The sequence below is a fragment of the Zonotrichia leucophrys genome, chromosome 4, assembly GCF_028769735.1.
Source record: "Zonotrichia leucophrys gambelii isolate GWCS_2022_RI chromosome 4, RI_Zleu_2.0, whole genome shotgun sequence".
NCBI classification, from domain to species: Eukaryota; Metazoa; Chordata; class Aves; order Passeriformes; family Passerellidae; genus Zonotrichia; species Zonotrichia leucophrys.
This window is the reverse complement of record NC_088173.1, coordinates 70,009,268-70,031,364: the sequence shown is the minus strand read 5'-3', so window position 1 is coordinate 70,031,364 and position 22,097 is coordinate 70,009,268. Positions and strand designations below refer to the sequence as shown.

The 22,097-nt window shown below is 49.2% G+C and overlaps 1 protein-coding gene across 1 annotated transcript; it reads left to right on the top strand.

Annotated features, from left to right (window-relative positions):
• The first annotated feature begins 4,569 nt into the window (after positions 1-4,569).
• On the top strand, positions 4,570-14,791 carry LOC135447170 (5-hydroxytryptamine receptor 7-like). The gene is made up of 3 exons (XM_064712031.1): positions 4,570-4,671; positions 5,542-6,092; positions 13,054-14,791. The coding sequence occupies exons 2-3, from the start codon at positions 5,581-5,583 to the stop codon at positions 13,823-13,825; spliced, it is 1,284 nt and encodes a 427-aa protein (XP_064568101.1). The 5' UTR covers positions 4,570-4,671; positions 5,542-5,580; the 3' UTR covers positions 13,826-14,791.
• The last annotated feature ends 7,306 nt before the right edge of the window (positions 14,792-22,097 follow it).

Here is a 22,097-nt window from a genome sequence, read left to right as displayed (position 1 = left end):
TAGCTTCTGATGTCTCCTTTCTCTTTCTTTAGTATAGTTTTAGTATATCAATATAATGTAATATGATGTAATGTAATGTAATGTTATGTTATGTTATATGATATGATATTGATATTATAATGATATGAATAATATAAATTGATTGTTAATATTATATATAATATAATATATGTTATATATTATATTATATATTATATGATGTAATATATTATAATATACTGAATATAATATAATGTAATTAATATACTGAATATAATGTAATTCATATCATATCATATCATATCATATATCAGCCTCCTGAGAACTTGGAGTCAACTCTCATATCTCACCTCGTCCTGGGGATCCTCACAACAACACCACAACAATTGGTGACCAAAATAAATCTGTTCTCTTACTGCACAAACCTAAAACCAGGCTCTTCCAAACCTTTGGGACAGCAGCAGGAGGAAAAGCTGCACTTCCATCACTTTGAATAAATCACCAGCACTAAGGAGAACAAATAAAATCACCAATAAAAACCTGGCAAATGGGTGAGCACAGCCTCGAGCCATGGCTGAGGGCTTTGTGCTGGAGACTTCCTCTAAATCCCTTTTTTTCCCACTCTTTCCTATTTCAGGTTTTTTGGGTTTTTTTTCCCTAATTTCACCAGTCCCTCTGGAAATCCTTTTGGCACCCACCAAGGGCAGCTTCAGGGTGGACAGGAGGGGCTGTGGACAGAAGTTTGTTATCAGGGGCTTCTCTCCCACCTCCTCATCCCAAATCTCATCCCCACGTCCCCAGGGCAGTCCCAGCTGTGCGGGACATCGGGAGGAGCCTGCGGGCACATGGAGAAAGGAGAAACCCCTGAGAGCCCTCCCAGGTAACCAAAATTTGTAAATCTGCACCAAAAGCTGCCTGTTGTCTGCGCAGGCTCCAGCAGAGGGAGTGTGGCTGCACGGAACAGGATTAAAACACTTCTCTTCAGCAAATCCACCTTTGGAGATGAATTATTGGCAATGAATTATTAACAATCCTTTGGATTGTTTTCCTGTGACATTTCCAATTGCTCCCCACCTGCTCAAACAGCAAAATTTACTGGGAGCCTTTAAGAACAACAAAAAAGTTTCATTTTATTTTTTTTTTCTATTTTAGGCAGGACCAACAAGAAAAAAACACCCCAAAATCCTCTCTCTGAGTTTTAAATTACAGGTAAATTTAATGGGTAAATTTTAAAATTACAGGTAAGTTTTTAAATTACAGGTAAATTTAATGGGATTGGACCCCAGGGCAAGGGATTCATTTCTGGGAGATCCAACCCTCTCTTGGGTACAACGTTCCCACCACTTTATTCACTTTATTTTTGTTTGCTGGGTGATTCTGGGGAGATGTTCCTTGATGCTCATCAGGGCTGGTTTTGGGAGAGCCTCAGGGGGAAAGCAGGAGATTCCCATGGAGAAAAGGGGGTGGGATTTGGGTCACTAAAACACCTCAGATTTTGTTATTCCTGATCACAGCACCCACAGAGAAGCTTTGGGTACCCCAGGACTGCTCATCCCGAATTTCCCTGCAGGTAAAATCCACCCTTGGAGATGCTCCTTAAAAGCTGAGACTGCCAAGGGATTCATTTTATCCATCTGGGAGGGAGAAATGTCAACATCTGTGCTGCAGGGAAGATGCTGGACCTGGAAATTAATGAGATTTCTCCAAATTTGCATATTAATACCTGCGCCTATTAGACTTAATAGGGCTCAATATTAACAATTAATTGTTAATAAAACAGTCATTTGTACATGAAAATGGAATAATAGATATGGGCACTGAAGTGCTGGGAGGATTTTGGCTGCCCCTCTTCTTCTGCAGGTGCAGGAAACTTTTTTATTTTGTGATTTCTGCTTCTTGATTTTTTTTTTTTTTTTACATGGAAAATCTTCCTTGGGGTTGATCCCACCTTGCTCCAGCATCATCCCTGCTCCTCCAAACCAAAGGCAGAAAGCTCCAGTGAGTGCTGAGCTGAGGCACGCTGGCCATTTCCTCTCCTTAATTACCATTAAATGCAATTAGTGCTTCCCAGCTCGCCCCAGAGGCAGTGTCTCAGCAAGGTCACCGTGGCCTGGGGCTGGAGAAATGCTGCACTGAGGGTTTTAGCTAGAAGAATGATAATTATTTTAATTATTTCTTCACATGAAAATTAGCATTTTCCCTTCTGTCCTCCTCAAAAGCAACCCAAGCAAGGAATGTGCCCTCTGGCTGCTTGGTGAGTGTCCCAAGAGCTGGGAGTGAGTTTCTGTCCCTGTTTTTGCTCCCCAAGTTATGAGAGCAGCTCATTTTCCTGGAAAAATGGGGGGAAATTCCCCTTTGGAGTCCCCAGAGCTGCAGGAGGTCAGAAAGGGAAAAGCTGTAGGTTTCATCCTACAGAAATGGGGCTGGGATGAGACAGAGTGGGATCAATTCTGCTCCCTGCAGCTCTTGCAGGATTTTGAGGCTCTGCCAAAAGTCCTGGAAGGGCAGAGCAAAGAAAGCCCAGGAAACTCCTCATGTCTAAAATCTCCTTTTCTCCTTCCTTCCTTCCTGTCTGCCACGACATGAACTCAACCTCTGAGCATGAACCAGCTGCTTCCCAAGGATGCCTCAAGGAAAAAATCCTTCCCTGTCTCTCCTTAGTGCATAGTGGTGTTCTCCCATAAGCAGCCTCCAGGGAAGCTGGAAAAACCCTTCCAGGATGAGAAACCCCTCCAGGGAAGATGAAAAAACCCTCCAGGATGAGAAACCCCTCCAGGGAAGCTGGAAAAACCCTCCCAGTATGAGAAACCCCTCCAGGGAAGATGAAAAAACCCTCCAGGATGAGAAACCCCTCCAGGGAAGCTGGAAAAATCTCTCCAGGCTGAAAACCCCTTCAGAGAAGCTGGAAAAATCTCTCCAGGCTGAAAAACCCTCCAAGGAAGCTGGAAAACCCTTTCCAGGCTGGAAAACCCTTTCAGGGAAGCTGGAAAAATCTCTCCAGGCTGAAAAACCCTTTCAGGGAAGCTGGAAAAATCTCTCCAGGCTGAAAAACCCTCCAGGGAAGGTGGAAAAATCTCTCCAGGCAGGAAAAAACCCCTCTGGGCTGTTCCCCACCCCATATCCTCCCTCTAACCCCTCTCCCAGGGCTGGGAGCAGATCTGTGGCTCGGGCACAGATTGTTTCCCTGAAATCCTCCAGGCATCTGGCCCCAGACTGCCTGAGCTGGTCCTTAGGGGGTGTTTTTCTCCTTGGCTGAATTTGTCTGGGTTTGGAGACTGCAGAATCCGGCAGGATTCCTGCAGCAGGGAGTTCTGCACATCCCCCTTTTCCTCCTCAGAAATTCCTTGGGTGTATTTTGTAAATCTGAGAGAATTCTCCTCCCCAGCCCCTGCAGGGTTTGTGCATCAGCCCCATCCCACCCCGGCTTTGGAGGGGCCGGGAAAAAAACCCACCTGGCATGGGAAGAAAAAGGAAAAAAAAATAAAAATCCCGGAGCTCCTCCAGCACGTCCTGGCCTGGTGAGGAAGCTATTTTCACCAGCCTCCCACACATGCTTCGATGCTCGAGCAGCAAAGGAGGAACCCCAGCGCTAAGCACAGCTTTAACAGCCCTGCTTTAGCTCACCGGCGATTTCCTTGCAAATGCACTTTTTTTTTATCCTTTTTTTTTTTTTTTTTTCCCACCGGGAACATCTGCCCCAAAAATCCCTGCAGTGCTTGGCATCACTGAGATTTCAAGGTGTTTTTCCCAGACTCAGCCCTCCAGGGTGTCCTGGGATGAGATTCCCACCTCGCTCCAGCTGGGGCAGAAGCTCGGGAATCGCTTCCCGAATTTGCCAACAGCTCCACAGCCACATTCCCTCCCCTCCCAGCCCATCCCGAGGGATGCAGGGTGGGCCCCGCACTGTCCATCCCCCCGAGGGATGAATTCCCCAGGGAATCATCCTTGGGAACAGCCAATGCAGGAGATGGCTCTGCCCCGCATCTTCCACCCCAGGAGGAGCAAAGTGTGACCGACATTGATGCCCTGGGTGGAAATATCAGAGTGATCCCAGCTCCGAAGTCCCCATGGAGGGGAGTGCATGTGGATCTCTCCATGTTCTGCCCCGTTTTTTGGGTTTTTTTAAAAAATCAGTTTTCCTAGGATTAAGAAAGGCTCATCTTCAGGGATTTGCTTCTCCTTGGCTGTTTGCAGCTCCTTTCAGAGTGGAGCTGAAGGAACGCGGAGGACAACCCAGGAGGGCTGAAAAAATGCCCGGAGCGAGGGAAAAATAACGTAAAAATACTGTAAAAAATGTATCCTGTAAAATAATCCTTTAAAAAAATCTCGAGGAAAGGCGCCTTTCCCCATGCCTGCCCTCCTTGCTGCCTTCCACGCTGCTTCTCCTGCCTCTCAGCGCTCCAAGGCATCTCCTCAACTTCCAGCCTTTCCCTCCAGATCCTCACCCGCTCCCTCCCATCGCTGCGGGACCCAGCCCGGACCCCCCCGCCCGCTCTTTGCTCCTCCCTGGGGCTCCGAGGAGGGAGCCGGGGACCATCTGGGTCCCTGCCCGGCAGAGGCGAGGGGAGGGCGGTAGGAGGGACCGGCGAGGCGGGGAGGGGAGAAGGATGCTCCGGGGGTGGCTCTTTGCTTCCTCGCCCGCCCGGAGCTCGCAGGGGCTCGCCTGGAGGATGTCTCACCCCCTCGGCACAGGTAACTCCGGGAACCCCCCGGGGGACGCTGCAAAAGGGGAGGAAGGGGCCGCAATCCGGCTGGGATTGAAACAAAACTTCAAGGGGGAAATGGGGTTAGAAACAACACAACAATAACAATTAAAAAAAAAGAGGATGCGGGTTTATGCACGATGCTCGGAGCATCCAGGGGTGATCCTTGCCCTGAAGTTTCCTTGTGGATGGCAGGGGTGGGATGCCGGGGGTGGGAGCGCGGCTCTCGGAGGTGGTGCTGATGCTCAGGCTCCGGGAGCGAGCTGGGATGCCTGGGCTCTGCGTGGTACCCTGGGTGTGCTGCATGCCACCGATCCTCTCCCGTGGCTACCAACAGCCCGAGCGTGGCCACTGCGTGCCAGGAGCGGGGATTTGCGGATTTGCGGTCCCGGCTTTGAAGTTTGCGTGTGCCACGGGCAGGGGATGCAGCGGGCGGGGGCTGTGCCCACGCTGGTGCTGTGGCTCGTGGTGTCGCATGCACAGAGGAGGCTCTGCAAGGGATTAAATGTATGGATGCAGAGGAGAAGTGCCACAGCAGCAGGCACAGCTCGGCAGGGAGCACACAGGGATCCACGAGCCGTTCTCTCTGCTGGAACAGCACATGGATGAGCGGGGAGATGTTGCAGGGAGCCCTTGGTGCTGCTTCCCAAGCGGAGAGCGGCTGCCTCCAAGCATCCCCCGGGAAAATGCGTGTCCTTAAGGAGACTTGGGAAGCGGCTTCCTGCCGGGCACGTGAGATGCAGCCGCAGCAAGAGCTCGGAGGGGTGGAGGGGGGTGGTGACGGTGGGCGAGAGGATGAGGGGATATTGGATTTTCTTCGCCCTGTTTTGTGACGAGATGTTCTGGTTTGTCACTGGAGGTGTCACTGCTGGGGGAGCGCTGGTGGCGAGCTCGGAGCATGCTGCTGAGGGCCAGCCCCAGGAGGTTTCTGGAGCAGCACCTTCTGCTGGTGGAGAGCGCAGAGCAGCAGCGGCCGGCTCGGGAAGCGCTCCCGAATCCATTCATGACTGAGGAACCTCCCGCCCCAGCCGAGCCCGAGCTGCCGCCCTCCAACCTCACCAACAACGGCACCGACTGCGGCGAGGAGATCCTGCTCTATGGGGACACCGAGAAGGTCGTCATCGGGGCCGTGCTCTCCATCATCATCCTCACCACCATCGCCGGCAACGGGCTGGTCATCATCTCCGTGTGCATCGTCAAGAAGCTCCGGCAGCCCTCCAACTACCTGGTGGTGTCCCTGGCCGCCGCCGACCTGTCGGTGGCCTTTGCTGTCATGCCCTTTGTCACCATCACGGACCTGGTGGGGGGAGAGTGGCTCTTTGGGAAGGTGTTCTGCAACGTCTTCATCGCCATGGACGTGATGTGCTGCACCGCCTCCATCATGACCTTGTGCATCATCAGCGTGGACAGGTGAGGCAGGGGCGGGTTGGTGCCCTGGGCTCAGGTGGGATCTGGTATTTGGGGTGTTGGGAGCTGCTGGGATGGCGTTCCTGGTTGGGTCAGTGCTCCTGGAGGTGTTTTTTGCAGGAGGTGAGGGTTTTGTGTGAGAGTTCAGTGCTCCCTTTGGAAGAGCTGGGTTTCTCAGGGTGTTTTCTCAAGTTGCTTCCCTAAGTTACTTCCTCAGTCTTCCCCCTTTTGGCAGCTGCTTCTCATTGTTCCTGAGGAGCAGCACCTGACCTTCTCCATGGAAGGTGCCTGGGCCATGAAACCATTCAAGAAATCAAAAAAACAACCCCAGATGCACTTTGGAAATCCAGGCTCCAGGGCAGCCAATCCTGTGGGATTCTGTGCTGCTCCCTGGACTCACGCCTTAGCTAAGGATATCAGCAGCTCCCCACACCCCATCCCAAGATCCCAAACCCCCCGGTTTAGCTCAGTGAGCGCATTTGTGAGGATTTGCTGGCTTCACCTCCCACACCTGGAGCTGGGAGGGAAAGGCAGAGCCTGCCTGGCAGAGTGGCCAGGCTTGGCCAAGTCAGCACCTTGGTGGCTCTAATTTTAGCAGCTGCGTCAGCGGGGCCATGGCGCTGCCGAGCCGGGGGCCGGGGCTGACGTGCGCTGCCTGCCCGGGGGTCGCTCTGGGCTGGGCTGGGCTGCTCTGGGAGCCGCAGCTCAGGGAAGGAACACATCCCACGTCTGAGATGTGCCCTCACAGCTGTGCCACCTCCCCGGTCACCTCTGCAGGTGTGACAGCGGGTGACAAAGCAGAAAGGACAGAGAGGATCCGGCTGCTGCTTGACATCCCCCCCAGGAAAGCCAGCAGAGAGTCCTGCTCCAAAGCCTTCATCCCCACCAGGCACTGCTCCCCTGGGAGGTGCAGATCCACAGCCCTGGGCAGCTCAGAGCTGCTGGTGACAGAAAAAACCCTGCCAGGCCACAGGGAGGTTCAGCTCTTCTGCTGAATTTGCTTTATTTTAATAAATTTCTGGCTGGGAAAAAAAAATAGCAGGTGTGCTCAGAGCTGGCAGGAATCTGACTCTGTGAGAGGGAAGGGATGGAATGCAGGAATTAAATAGGAATTAAATGTGTCAGTGCTTCCTCCCGGTGGGTGAGGAGCAGGGAAGTGGCTACACACTAACCAGACTGGCTTTGCTTGAAATGCTCCTTTTCCTTTTCCTTTTCCTTTTCCTTTTCCTTTTCCTTTTCCTTTTCCTTTTCCTTTTCCTTTTCCTTTTCCTTTTCCTTTTCCTTTTCCTTTTCCTTTTCCTTCTCCTTCTCCTTCTCCTTCTCCTTCTCCTTCTCCTTCTCCTTTCTTTTCTCCTTTCCTTTCCTTTTGCCTTGCCTTCCCTTCCCTTTCCCCTTTTTCCTTTTTCCCTTTTTTCCTTTTCTCTTTTTCCCTTTCCCCTTCCACTTCTTCTTGGCCAAGCATGTCAACAACTCTCCCCACCTGATCCCAAGTCCTCAAAACCCCGATACATGCAATCCTTTTCCCTTTCCTTTTTCTTTCCTCCTTCTTCCCTTCACTATTTTTCCTCTTTCCTTCCCCTCCTTTCCCAACCAACCAATCCCATTCTTTGGAGCAAGACTTTTCCAAACACATGCACAAACAGGAGAGATCTTTCCCCAAAAAATCCTTGCCGTGGATTCCACTCCTCCACCACATCTCCAGGGAGCAGATCCCTATCCAAGGACACCATCCTGAGTTTGGTGTCACTTTGTCCTTCCTGGGAAGGAGGGAGGGAAATGCTGTGTCCCAAGAGTTTGTCAAAGAGCCTGAATTTTCTGGCCTGGGCTTGTCCCTCATGTGTTGGCACAGGAACTGCACCATGATCAGTTTTCTCCCAGAATTTCATCCTCACCACACCACAGGCCTGATGGGGAAGTTGAGTGGTTACAGGGCAACTGCCTGGAATATTTCCAGCTGGGAAAGGAGAAAACCAGCAAGGATTGAGCAGAGGGAAGGGACTGGACCATCGGCCCAGCTGTGCCCACCCAGATCTGGGTGGGAGGAAGGACAAGTGCAGGTGGAGGGGGCTTGTAGGGTCAGTCTGTGCTGGGGCTTGAGGAGGGAATGGGAATTACTGGGATGTCCTCTGGTGCATATCAGAGGAGGAGGGGACTCAAGGATCCCCTGGAATGGGCTGGGAGTTGTGTGAACCATCCCAGGGCAGTGTCTCCAGCATCCTGTGCAGCATCACTGCTCCACACCCGCCCAGCATCCTCAGGCAGTGTGTGGAGGTGGACTGAGGATCCAGGATCATGCCTGGAGCTCCACTTCCCCCTGAGCCTGGGACAGGCAGGATTTTTCATTTGACTCTTGATGGAAACATCTCCAAAATCACAATTCTCAGTTTCTGTGCTGATACAACCAAAACCCAAAAGCACAACGAGAGCTGAGCTTGCAGAATGCCTGAAAAACCTGCGCTAAAAGAGATTAAATTGTTATCTCAGCGAGGCACAACCCAAACCTCCCCCAGAGATGGGGACCAGCTCTTCCTCCTGCCCTGTGAGGAAGAAGATGAAAACCTTTGGTATTTCTCAGAAATAGAAATATTTCCTCTGTTCTGTCCTGAATCCAACTTGGTCAGCACTGTCAGGCCTGTCCCTGCCAAGGAGGAGACCCTGCTTTTATTGATGGCTGAAGTGTCCTCAATATTTTGCTTAGCTTAGATGGAAAAGCTACTTGCTTTGCCCAGGATGATGAGGACTATTAAAATGTAGGCTGCTGTTATTGATTATTAATGCTGAGGGCTTCCTAAAAGCCTCTCGATTGAAGCTGGTAGAACTAATCTTGTCTGAAGCGAGATTTGATTGATTTCCTTTGAAATCAGAAAAGAAAAATGCTGGAAACATCCATCTCCCTCTTATATTTTCCTTATGTAAAAGCCTGCCAATGTTGCAGATTTTTTAATGTCACAAACCAAAAACAAACCACCAACAAAAAAAAAATCCCCTCTTTTGGCTGCTCAGCTTTGATAAAACTCTCCATAAAAATGCCAAGAAGCTGACAAAAGGAGCTCCCCAAAGCCCACACATCACTTCTGGCATCCCTGGTGGAGAAAAAAACTCTCCATCCATTTCCCAGGCAGCTCTGCTGGGGCTCTCCCCTTTCCCTGGCAAGTATTTTCCACCCAAAATCAGATTTTATGCTCCAAATTGGGGTCACCCTCAGTAAAAGGATGCCACCCCAAAGTCAGAGGGATAAAAACTGCAGAGCATTTTGCTGGATTGCCTTTCCCATGTCCTTCATCCAAATGTTGCCCAGGCTGGGTAGATCCCTGCTCTGTATCTGGGATGGATCCTTGGGATGCTGCACCAGCTCTGACTTAGGGCACTTCAGCAGCCTCCAGCTGCCTTTTATTTGCTCTTCTCCTTCAGCAGGATGGGGCAGGAATGGCATCAACTTGGAAATCAGAGAATGAGCTCATTTTGGCTGCAGAGGAATTGTGAAACAATGGGGTTGAGGAAACCCTAATTCTGAGCCCTAATTCTGGGCTCATTTGTCCCCCTGTGTGAGTGCAGATTCATCTTTTCCCAGTTCACCAGCTGCAGGATGGAGAAAGGGGCACCTCAGGGAGGTTTGGGTTGTTTTTATTATTTAATCCCTGGCATAATGATCCAAAAATTGAAGGGGGCCTACAGGGAAGGCACAGAGGGAAAATGTAAAGGCACGACAAGGGCAGGGATAGATGGGGTATTGGGAAAGAATTGTTCCCTGTGAGGGTGATGAGACCTTGGTACAGGATGCCCAGAGCAGCTGTGGCTGCCCCTGGATCCCTGGAAGTGTCCAAGGCCAGGTTGGACAGGGCTTGGAGCAGCCTGGGACAGTGGAAGGTGTCCCTGCCCCTGGAGTGGAACTGGATGGGATTTAAGGTCCCTCCCAACCCAACCCAACCCAACCCGACCCAACCCATTCCATTATCCCCACTGAATGTAGAACAAACACTCTGAACTGGCTCATCTGTGGGGTTTGCTGGTGCAGCCCAGCCTGGGGCAGATCTCCCACCCCACAGCCAAAGGATCTGCAGGATCAGGGATGTGGCAGGAATTTATTGCAGCTGGCATGAATGGCTGCCCTGCAAATCCACACTGAGCGCCTGCAAATCCTAGGAATTGCCTTTTGCTACCTGGCTACCCTAAACTTGATTAACAGCACAACACACACACACAGAGAAAAGCTAAAAGAAATTCAAAGGGAGAGAATTCCACTCAAATTCCACTGTCTGCCAGCGCCACCTCACCTCCTGTAAACGCTGCCCTATTTTGAGGGCTCCCTGCTCGTTTCAGAATTATTACAAAGACCTGAAAACGGCCCCGTTTCCCCCAGCAGCAGCGGATGAAATGTGTCAGCTTTGCCTGCTCGTTAAACCGCGTCACCGAGCGCTTCCCTCGTAAATTCCTTGAAGTTTCAGCAAATCCCAGGCGGATCAGCTTCCACAGAAACCTGGTAATAGCGTAAGAGAGGGTGACACACAACACAGCATGGATTTTTTGGTGAAGTTCTTGGCTTGGATATCCAGAGGGGTGATTTTTGGGGTGTTAATTTGGGAATTGCAGGAGCAGAGCGGGGTTTTCTCCCAGCTTGGCTCCATCGGGAGGGATTGGGGCGCCCAGGGAAGCTGTGGATGCTCCATCCCTGCAATGTCCAAGGCCAGGTGGGATGGGGTTGGAGCCACCTGGGATAGTGGAAGGTGTCCCTGCACATGGCAGGGCATTGGAAATGGATAATCTTGAAGGTTCCATTCAACCCAAACCATCCTGGAATTCTCCAAACATAGAGAATTTCGGTTGATTCTTGTCACCAAGGCCAGCTCACTTCACATCCCTGGAAGTGTCCAAAAAAAGAATACAGAGGAAAATAAGGACAGAACAACTCAGTGAATGAATTCAAAATAATTTTATCAGGGAGGCAGGGGAGAAGAATTTAGTCTCTCAATTGATTTAGCAGTCAGGAGGGGAGGAGAAATTAGATTTTTTTAATATATTTTATTTCCATCTTCTAATCTTGAGGGATGATCTGGAAAAGTGAAATATTCAGGGAAGAGAAAATCTCCTAACACACTAAGACTGACTGTCAGAGAAAAAATTACACAGCAGAGGTAAAATTCTCCACAGATATTTTTCAATTTTTTGTTCAGCTTTTAGCAAAAAGTACTCATAGAGCTGCTGCTCTCACTGCCCCTCTGGAGTGACACCTTTCATCCAAGAACAAGCTAAGAGGTGATGTGTTCCTGCCTAAAAATTCCTGGCAGCAGGAGATTGGAATCAAAAAGGCTGTAACAGAACAGAAATCCATATGAGTGGCTCGAGGTTTTTGCAGGATTGATTGGAGCTGAGTAGCAGGCAGATGTTTTCCAGGGGGAATGTTGGCTGACAGCAGCCGACTTCCCCCTTGATTTATTGCTTTACAATTCTAATTTACTCACAGTTGACACAATTTCTTTATCACACAAATGTCTCCAATAAAAGTCAGGATAGTTCACGTTTACACCCCAGGCACCACCAGGAGCTGATGGTGGGTGCAGCCTCCAGCTCCTTTCAGGCAAAATAACAAGGTAACTCCTAACCCCAGGCGTCAGGACTGGGGGATCTGTGGGTCACCAGGTGGTTTTGGGATCTCTTACTCCAAACTCCACTCATTTTCCCCTTGAGGGCGAGCTGGACTCCATCACTTTGGCAACTCCTGGCTGTGCAAGCAAGCAGAAGGCTCCAGCTGCTTGGGTCATTCCTATTTGAGTTTCCAGAGTTCAACAACTGTCAGGGAGGTGTGCAGAGCCACAGGGTCCTCCCTGAGCCTCCTTTGCTCCAGGCTGAGCCCCTTCCCAGCTCCCTCAGCCATTCCTGCTGCTCCAGACCCTTCCCCAGCTCTATTACACTCCTCATCCCCTCAATGGCTTTCTTGTCATGAGGGGCCCCAAAACTGTCCCCAGACAACATCGTCCACTCTCCAACTTTGCTTGCAGGGCTTATCCAGACACATCTTTAAATCTTCCCCAAAGGCAAGATTATTTCTTGGTCTCCCAGGGCCATCCCAGCTGCAGGTTGTATTTCTTCACCAACAAATAAGAGAAGGCTGCAGTGCTTCCCACTTCCCATTAAGCACTGCTAGGAGTTATTCCTTTCATCTGGAATCAGTCCTGTGGCACATCACTCTGAGCATCACCCAGACCACTCCTGGGTGTCTCCTTGGGAAGGGCAAAACTTTGGAGCAAGTTACATGCCATGGCTGGAAGCTGTTGCATGTTCTCTGGGCAGAGTAGTTCTGGTGGAAAAATAAAAATTCTTAAGGCAGTTTTTATTCCTGAAAACCAGGCTTTTTAAAGTATTTTTATTCCCCAGGAGATCATGCACAGTTCAGACTGCACTCAGCAGTTCAATGACACCTCATGTTATGGATACCCCATCCCTGGAAGTGTCCAAGGCCAGGTTAGACAGGGCTTGGAGCAACCTGGGATAGTGGAAGGTGTCTCTGCTCATGGCATGGGGTTGGAATGGGGTGGTCTTTAAGGTCTTTCCAACCCAAACCATTCTGTGATTCCACATATGGGATGATCGCAAGAAAGTGAGGAATAAATTGTGGTGTTTAGTCAAGAGATCCCATGCCTGTGGAGATTTTCATTTGGTGAATTCATTTCTTGCCCCCTTTGAGGGCCAAAATTACCTCACAGCTTGACAGTTCCTCCCAGGGGCTGGTAGAAACTGTCCAGCCCCACCAGACATTACCACTGAGGGTGATGGTCCTTTCCCTCACCCTGGGAACAAGTGGAGGGAACTTTGGGAACAGCCCTTCCTTCTCACTCTGTCCCAGGTGGGGGCAAGACCTGGGGTGGTGAAAACCACCTCAGAGGGAGTGAAAACCACCTCAGAGGGAGTGAAAACCACCTCAGAGCACCCACCCCTAACCCCTGACAACTCCTTCTCCTCCCCGCAGGTACCTGGGCATCACGCGGCCTCTGACCTACCCCGTGAGGCAGAACGGGAAGCTGATGGCCAAGATGGTCTTCATCGTGTGGCTCCTGTCGGCCTCCATCACCCTCCCTCCGCTCTTCGGCTGGGCCCAGAACGTGACGGTGGAGCGGGTGTGCCTCATCAGCCAGGACTTTGGCTACACCGTCTACTCCACGGGGGTGGCCTTCTACATCCCCATGGCCGTCATGCTGGTGATGTACAGCCGCATCTACCAGGCGGCCAAGGTGAGCGCCGAGAAGCACCGCTTCATGAACTTCCCCAAGCACTACGAGGACGAGGGCGTCTACTGCCTCGAGGCCTCCGCCCGCGCCCACCACAGCTCCCGCCGCACCAAGGCCGCCGAGGAGTGTGCCACGCTCTCCAAGCTGCTCCGCCAGGACCGCAAGAACATTTCCATCTTCAAGAGGGAGCAGAAAGCCGCCAGGACCCTCGGCATCATCGTGGGGGCCTTCACGTTCTGCTGGCTGCCCTTCTTCCTGATGTCCACGGCGCGGCCGTTCATCTGCGGCATCCGCTGCAGCTGCATGCCCCTGAGGCTGGAGAGGACTCTGCTCTGGCTGGGTTACACCAACTCCCTCATCAACCCCCTCATCTACGCCTTCTTCAACAGGGATTTGAGGACTACTTTCTGGAACCTGCTGCGCTGCAGGTACAGGAACATCAACAGGAGGCTCTCGGCCGCCAGCATGCACGAGGCCCTGAAAGCCACGGAGAGGCACGAGTGCATCCTGTAGTGCCTGACCTCCTGCCTCTCCATGCCCTCGCTTCCCTGGCCTCCCAGGGGCTTGCAGGAGCTGTCCAGCCCCACCAGACATTGCCGCTGAGGGTGATGGTCCTTCCCCTCACCCTGGGAACAAGTGGAGGGAACTTTGGGAACAGCCCTTCCTTCTCACTCTGTCCCAGGTGGGAGCAAGACCTGGGGGGTTCAAGGTCTACCAATGACTGTGGGCCAGTCACACCACCTTTCTGTGCCTCAGTTTACCCATCTGTTATAAAAGTTTAAAAACAAAAAAAGGAAAAGAAAAGAAATCCTCCCAGCCAACCAACCAAACGAAAAAAAACTCTAAAAACTTGATAAGACTGTGGCTCTCCACCTTCAAAAAGGGCTCTAAGGTCTGTGGAGGGCACACAAAATCCTGTGTAAAGACAACACTGGCTGCACTTCTCTGTGGAATCTGACAGCAGCTCCGTTGTACACCCAAGCCCTCTGTGCCATCCCAGCTTATCCGAGCCCTTTTCCCGAGGTAATTGCATTTCACACCCTGAGCTCACGTCCAGGTTTGCACGTCAGAGCAGAAATACCAATGCCCCCGTTCCCCCCACACTGTAGCACTGCAGCACTTGGAGGAGATGAATTTGGAGGGTAAAACACAAACGAACACGGAGTTTCCTTCATGGTTAGATAGGGAAGTTTGACGCCTCCTGCTCATCAGGGCAATGATCAGAGAGCAAAGCCAGATGTGTTTATTGGGTTGTACTGTAATTCATTCCCAGACAAGTGACGTGTGTTCATCATTTGTGGCTAATTGACTCCATAAAAGCACGCTTTGGTTGACAACAGAAAAAAAAACATATAATTTCCCTGACAGCTTTACGGTATTTCGGTATGATGTCCAGCAAGCTTGAAAAAATACACTGAATGATGTTATCTTTTTCTTAAAAAAAAAAAGAAAAAAGAAAAAAAAAGGTTTGGTTTCCTTATTTTGGTGTAGAATCTTTGGTCCCTCTGACTTCAAAGTGTCTCTTCACTTTTTTTGTGGTGGTGGGAGTTGCTTTCCTTTCCTGCAGTTGTCTTTCCTCATTATCAGCCTTGTAGTGTCAAATTTGCAGCCACACAAACCTTTGCCTGTTTGATCATAATATCATAAAATCCCAGTGTGGTTTGTGTTGGAAAGAACCTTAAAAATCATCTTTAAAACCATGGGCAAGGACACTTTTCACTATCCCAAGTTGCCCCAAGCCCTGTCCAACCAGGCCTTGGACAATTCCAAGGTAGTTGATGCCTGCTCCAGTCCTAGCTGAACATCTCTGGGGTTTTTTGTCAAAGCCAGACTGATCAGAAGCTCAGGAAAAGTTGTTTGTAGTGCTCTTTTTACTCCAGATTTGCTTTATCTGGCATGAGTGGTGCAGTCCCACCTCTGACACCACCAGGAACTCTGAGGCCTTCATCCATATCCGAGCTGGGTGTTGGATGTCCTGGCTGACTGCTGGCAGGGCTTGGCTTAGCAATCAGTATTTCTCCTGGGATGTGTTTTGTGTTCTCATTTGGCCTCTTCTCAGCAGCCATTTCTCCCCTGTCTCATTTTAGAGCTGCTTTTCCTCAGGATGCCCAGTGAGATTTCCAGTTTGGATGGGTGGGTGACAGCAGGGGAAGTGGCTCGAGCCCACTGGGAATGTCCTGAGGGACTGTGGGGTTGGACACTGCAATGTGCCCAGATGTTCCCCGAGCTCCTGTCCTCACAGATGGACTCAGAATTGCACAGAGGAGCAGGGGAGGCTGTCTGCTGTCTCCAGAGGGAGATGCTTTAAGACAGAGCAGAGATTTGAAGGAGAACCTAATCAGGAATGATCCTAAAGGACTGAACTGGAGTCCCACACACCATGTCTGTAGGGCACACTCTGACTGCCCATCTCAGGACCTGCTTCACAAAACCAACCTCTTTTTCTCCCAAAAAAACCCTCCAGGCCAGCATCTCCTCTGCCACAACATCTCAACAGCAGCTGTCACAGCTTCTGTCCTGCCAGGGGGGCACGAAGATCCTGCAGGCTCCACTTTCCTCCCTCAGCTCCTTCCCTGCCCTTCTGACAGAGCTGTCTGCATGAAAACTGACCAGCTGCTAATTCAGGCTGTCTTGGCAGCGTGGAGAGCCCCAAGACAGCTCATTTCACATCCAGCACACAACAGGATCTGGTGGTGCTGCTGCAGTGTATTTATTGCTGTGCCTAAGGTCATTATTTCACTTATTTTCTGTGCTGGGGTTTTTTTAACTGTCTTAAAAATCATAATGTTGTTTAATTCCTCTAAACGTCCTTATTCTGATGGCATTTTTGTCACTCCTATTCTGCAACAGAGCTATGAAGTAGTGTTTCACTTTTTAAGTGAAATTATACAAATAGCTGGTTTTTCAGGTTTGAGGGTTCTTCCAGAATTTAAAAAGTAAAAGAAAAAACAGGATTCTGGATGATCCAAACCCCAAACTTCTTCTAAGCAAAAAATCGAGCAAAATGGTTTTATTTCTCAAAAAAAAAATCAGTGTTTGCCTTGACTTGGAATTGAATGTTTTGTTGCACTCAAGGCTTACCTGACAAATGCTTCTACAGTTTAAAATGAAAAATATGAAGGAAAAAATTTAAAAGGAAAGCTTTCTTCCCACAAACAATGTCAGAAGTTTGCATCCAAAATTATTTAAAGACGACAGCTCCACTAAAACATTTTGCTCCAAAAAATAATGAGGTAGGTTGCTTTTCCCAGAAGTGATTGACTCAAGCTTTGAGACATCAGCCTCAACTCTAGCTTTTTAACTCCCCAAGATTAAATTGTGTTTGGGTTAAATAAAATAATGTGCATCCAAAGACACCAGGGCCTTTTCCACACACGAGTGAGCACCAACAATTTAGCTAAGCCAGTCAAGATCCTTGTAGATGAGCCACTAAATCATGCTGAAAATACTCCGTGGGTTTTATTTTTTTTTTAATCAGACAGGAATCAATGCTTTTGGCATCTGCAAAAAAAAACCCACCCCGGCTTAAAAATAAATCTGAGCCATTTTGAAACTGATTTTAGCGCACACACACGTGTGCCTAAGCAAACTATGAAGAGAAATTAGCCCTGAAAGAGTCCATATTTAGGCAAAAATTTGAGCTCAGGGAAAAAATCATCAATTTAGGAGCACGAGAGAAACTTTTGTGGACAATGAGAGATTCCCAGCAGGCCAACAGCAAGACAGTGGAAAAAAATGAGGAGCCTCAGGCAGAGAAAATTGAACTAATTCAGGCATTAAATGAGGTCTCAAGTCAGCTTTTTATTCTGCTCCCTGTGCAGGGGAAATGCAGGAATGCAGGCAGGGCGATCTGGGGAGAAAAGGCAGTTTTGAAAAACCCTCTGTGGGGGTTTGTAGGGTTTTGATAATGACTGAGCAAAGCCAGGCAAGAGAGGTAAAGCCCAAGGAGTAAAATACTGGTTTTCTCCCCAAAAAATCTGATCTCCCCACTTTGAGCCCAGCACTTCATGGATTAACAGGCAGATCCGGAGATGTGCAGGGACAGCTCAGCAAGGCATCCTGTTCCTCATCTCCTCAGGGATGCTGCCACCTCCTCCATCTGCTGGGACAAAGGAACCTCAACCAGACTGGAAGCTGATCCAACCTGGAGCACAGACCTGGATTCTTACAGAGCCAGATCAACAAAAATATATGGAATCCTTCCCTGTCCCACCACTTAAAGGCTCAGCTGAGCCAGCAGGGCTCTTGCAATGTTTAATAACCTCCAACACCTGCTGTCCTTCCCCTCTGTTTAATTTTTCCCCACTCTGTTATCCCGAAGCAACGAGTTCCACAGTTTAATCACTTTTTAGGTGAAGTGCCTCCCTTCCCGCTTTTACACCACCTTTTAAACCATCTTTAGGCTCTGGCTGATCCCTGTCTCAAGAAGGAGAAGGAGTGATCAGCCCTGTTCACCGTCTCCAGCCCAGTTATGATCTTGCAACCCTTTGCCACATTCTTCCTCTTGAAATAAAAATCTGTTCAACCCACAATTCCCCTTCCAACAATAGGAGGCACTTTAGGAAAATTATTAGGACAAGGACAGCCTGGATCACGTGCCTTCCCACCCTTTGAAGGCATCAAACCATATTTAGTTCAGGAAATTCTTTGTTTATCCATGATTTCTGTGCAGGGGTCAGTGGTTTTCCACAGGGAATGCCCAATCTTTCATCTGGGATTGGATAACCCCACATCATGAGCACTGCTGAGCTTGGCAAGCAGAAGGCTGATGGTGGCAAGTGAGGGGGACTGGCCAAATTCAAACCTGAGCTCCCAGAACCTGACCTGCCTCTGAACCTGATTTTGCTTTGAATATGGCACAGATTCAGAAGCCTCCAGGCTGCCCTTCCAACTTCAGTATTTTAGGATTTGGATGATCTGTCTAATTTCCCACTCCATTTATCATCCAGAATTTTTTGGCAAGATGATTTACAGATCTCTGACCTGCCATGTGAAAAAGCTCCTGCTGTTTTGAGTCTTGTGTCAATAAAACTGAAAGGGAGTCACAAGACACTTTCCACCTGTGTCCTCAGGTAAGAAATGAACTTTATTCTTTACTTTATTGCCATTTTAATCTGGAAATTTTTCATATTCACTGTACAATAGCCTGACTATTCCTTTTCTCTGTCTTGTGCATTGCTCTGAGATGGAGTTTAAGCAAAACCCCAACACCACCAGATGAACAGGCAGGTCAGTGCTTTAAAATCATCATATTAAGGTAAAAAATGGGTATTTCATAGAATCACAGAACAATTTAAGTTGGAGAGACCTTAAAGATCATCCCCTGCCACAGGCAGGGACACTTTCCATTAGAGCAAGTTGTTCCAAGCCTCATCCAACCTGGCCTTGAGCACTTCCAAGAAATTTTTCCAGCCCTTCTCAGTACTGGCATCCAGGGAAGGAAGCAGACAGCCCTGCTCTGGCAATTCACTTTTTTTTTTTTTAATGACAAAATCTTCCATGTAGAACACACAATTTCAGAAGATAGCAGGAGTTAAAAAATGATATTATACAAATACTTTAATGTGTGAAGAGCTGGACCTCCCTCATTCACAAGCAAGTGTAAACTGGGTAAATTTTAAGGTCCCTTCCCACACAAACCATTCTGGGATTCTCCAAGGTGGAGCTGCATCGTGGCTTGGTGTCCCAGGAGGTGGGACAGGAGCTCTCTCTGCAGCCTAAACTCCCACCAGGGCCAGCCTGAGGGAGGATGACACAAATACAGGTGAGCTCCACATCCTGTGGATGCCGGACAAAAACATCACCAGGGTGGGCACAAAAAACCCATCCTGGAGATGGTCTCTGTCAGAGGCAGGAGATGTTCCCACCACCACAGCTTCTCTAGAAGCTCCCAGGATTTCTGTGCCAACTCTGCTGTGTTTCAGCATCCCAGTGCTCAATCCACCCCTCCAAGGGAGGCAGACTATTTATTTATTTATTTATTATTTTTATACATTTTTACTGTTTCACACGCTCCATGCTATTTGCTCTTAATTCAAATTACATATTTTATTTCTATTGCCACTGTGCAGATTCTGGCTTTATGCTGACAAGGTCTTGAAGTCTTAAAGGATCTTTTCACCCTTCTCCCAGCATTTTTTCACCACTAATCCCAGACTATTTCCAGGCTCAGATCCGGGCAGCCAACACACGCCGGGTGTTTTCCTGCTCCTCCCACCAAGCACACGGACCTTGGACAGCAGCAGCAGGACTCTGCTGCTGCACTACGTAGCAAAGAGCTGCTCTAGCAATTAAAAAAAGCAAAATCTTTACAGGCTGCAGCGTGTGCTGTGCTTGGGGGTGGCTGGAAACTCCCAGCTCTTGCTCAAGACAATGAAAATTAACTCCCTCTGCGTGATGAGAAAAGCGGCCTTTTTTGGAGCCACTTCTCCAGCTTCTTTCCCACTCTCAGCCTCACACTTCTGACCCTTTGAGCATGATCAGTGGTCTGTTAACTCAGCAATTAGGAGAAGAGGGAGGCAGAGAGTGGCCAAGTGCCAGACACTTGGTGACAGTGTGTGACAACGCAGCCGTGAGCTTGTAAATCGTGAGCGCGGCTCCGGAGGGCTCTGCTCAGAGCTGGGATTTCTCTGCTCAGTGCAGACAATCTCAATGGCTCTGCACTTCCAGACTGGGAACGCCTCAGTCATTCCACTCCCAGGACAAAGCTGCTGCTGTGTGCTGGGGTGAACTTGTCCATAAGAACTGCAGCCACCCCTCAGGAATTGGTGCTTGTCTTGGTTTGGAAAGACAGAGGTCTGCTAAGGAAGCCTCCCCTGAAATGCAAAATGTAAACCCCTCCCCCTCTAAATTGCTATAAATTTTAAATTAAGGGGCTCTCAGGCAAAAATATGGCAGCAGGAATAACAGTTCTTTACTAGGGAAGAAAATAAAAAGATAAAATAAACAGTGCAGTAAACTAAAACAATTCTGACAGATTCAGAACTCAACCTGACACCCTGTGGGTCAGGGTGTTGGCAGCAGTCCCATTGGAATTGTGGCTGCAGCCCTCCTACAGTGTCAGGGGTGGTTCTGCTGGAGCAGGGATCCTGTAGAAAGGTGCAGTCTCTCCCTCTTTAGATCCAATGGAAGAGGCAGCTGTTGTTCCTCTGCAAATGCAGTGGAGAAGCCGTGCTGGTGTTCCAGGATCTCCAGATTGTATCCAGGTAGCAATGCTTGGCTCCTCCCTCTGGGCTCACATCTCCCAATGGGATGCTGCAGTTCTTATCAGCCATGCAGTGACATTCATTGGCTGTTATCAGCAGGTGTCCCCTCCCAAGGGAGGAGTGATTGTGGAAGAGATAAGGCAAACTGCCCAATGAACAGAAGACAACTGCCATGCAGATGGCAAACAGAATACAATTTGCTTGGCAATCCAGAACAGTGCCACAAAAAAAGAGGACACAAAACTGTCAGAGAATGTCCAAAGGTGAAAATGGTGAATGGTTTAAAGGGGAAGCCATACCACGAGTGGTTGAGGCCTCTTGGTTGGTTTAGCCTGGAGAAGAGGAGACCGAGGGGTCTGGAGCTCCTCCTGAGTAGGGACAGCTCTGATCTCTGCTCTCTGTGACAGTGACAGAACCCCAGGAAACATCTGGAGCTGTCTCAGGAGAGGTTTAGGTTGGATTTCAGGGAAAGGTTCCTCATCCAGAGGGTGCCCCCAGGCTCCCCAGGGAATGGGCACAGCCCCAAATCTGCCAGAGCTCCAGGAGAGTTTGGACAACACTCCCAGGAGTGCCCAGTGTGGGACTGTTGGGGCTCTGTGCAGGGACAGGAGCTGGATCAATGATCCTGGTGGGTTTCTTCCAGCTCAGGATATTATGTGGTTCTGTGGTAAATTAGAAGCAATTAGAGGTGAAGAGTGTGAAACCTGTGGTTTCCACCAGTCTTTTAACTTCACATTTCCATGCTCCTTCCCATCCCCAGGCCGTGTGCAGGTCTCCTAAATGAGAATTTAAACCCTCAGGTAGGGGTGGCGTGGGAGAGTGTTCAACCTGTTAATTTAAGAATTAACATTCCAGGATCTTTTATGGAGAGCTTTGGGAGGGTTTTTTTCATCTCTCCTTAAAGGCTGAAGGGGAAATATTCCTGATAACAAGCAGTGCTTTTTTTCCAAGCATCACATTTCTACAGCATTGTCAAGCAAAGTCTGGGCTACATATGGAAATGGAGGCAGCTCAAAGGAAATCATTCTGGTTGACTCTCCTTGGAGACATTAATCAGAGTTTGGTGCTGTCACTCCTCAAGAGCCATTTCTCTGCTGCATCTTCAAGAGACATCAAAATGCCAACAGCCCCGAGCAAGAACAGATCCTGCGTGGAAGCAGAGGGATGTTTCTCAGAAATCTTCCTTCTGAGGGCTTGTTTTGAAGGCTCAGCGCCTTGGGGAGCACCCAGGCTCACCCAGCCCTGCCTCCTGACCTGGGCATGGCCTTCCTGGAAAATACTCCATGGGGAAACACCTCAAACAGCTCTTGGGGTAAGAACTGCAGCTGTGTTGGCTCTCAGAGCCAGCTCAGGACACAACATCCTCATGGTGTGGTGGAAAAGTGTTGGGAGAAGGGTGAAAAGACCCTTTGGGACTTCAATACCTCGTCAGCAGCAAGCCAGGGCTGTAAAACTGCATGGTGACAATAGAAATAAAATATGTAATTTAATAATAAAAAAGCATTTTTCTCTTGGTCTCTTTATATGAAAATTGTTCCTAATCAGAATATTTTCTTAATCTTTTCTGTTTCCTAATCAGA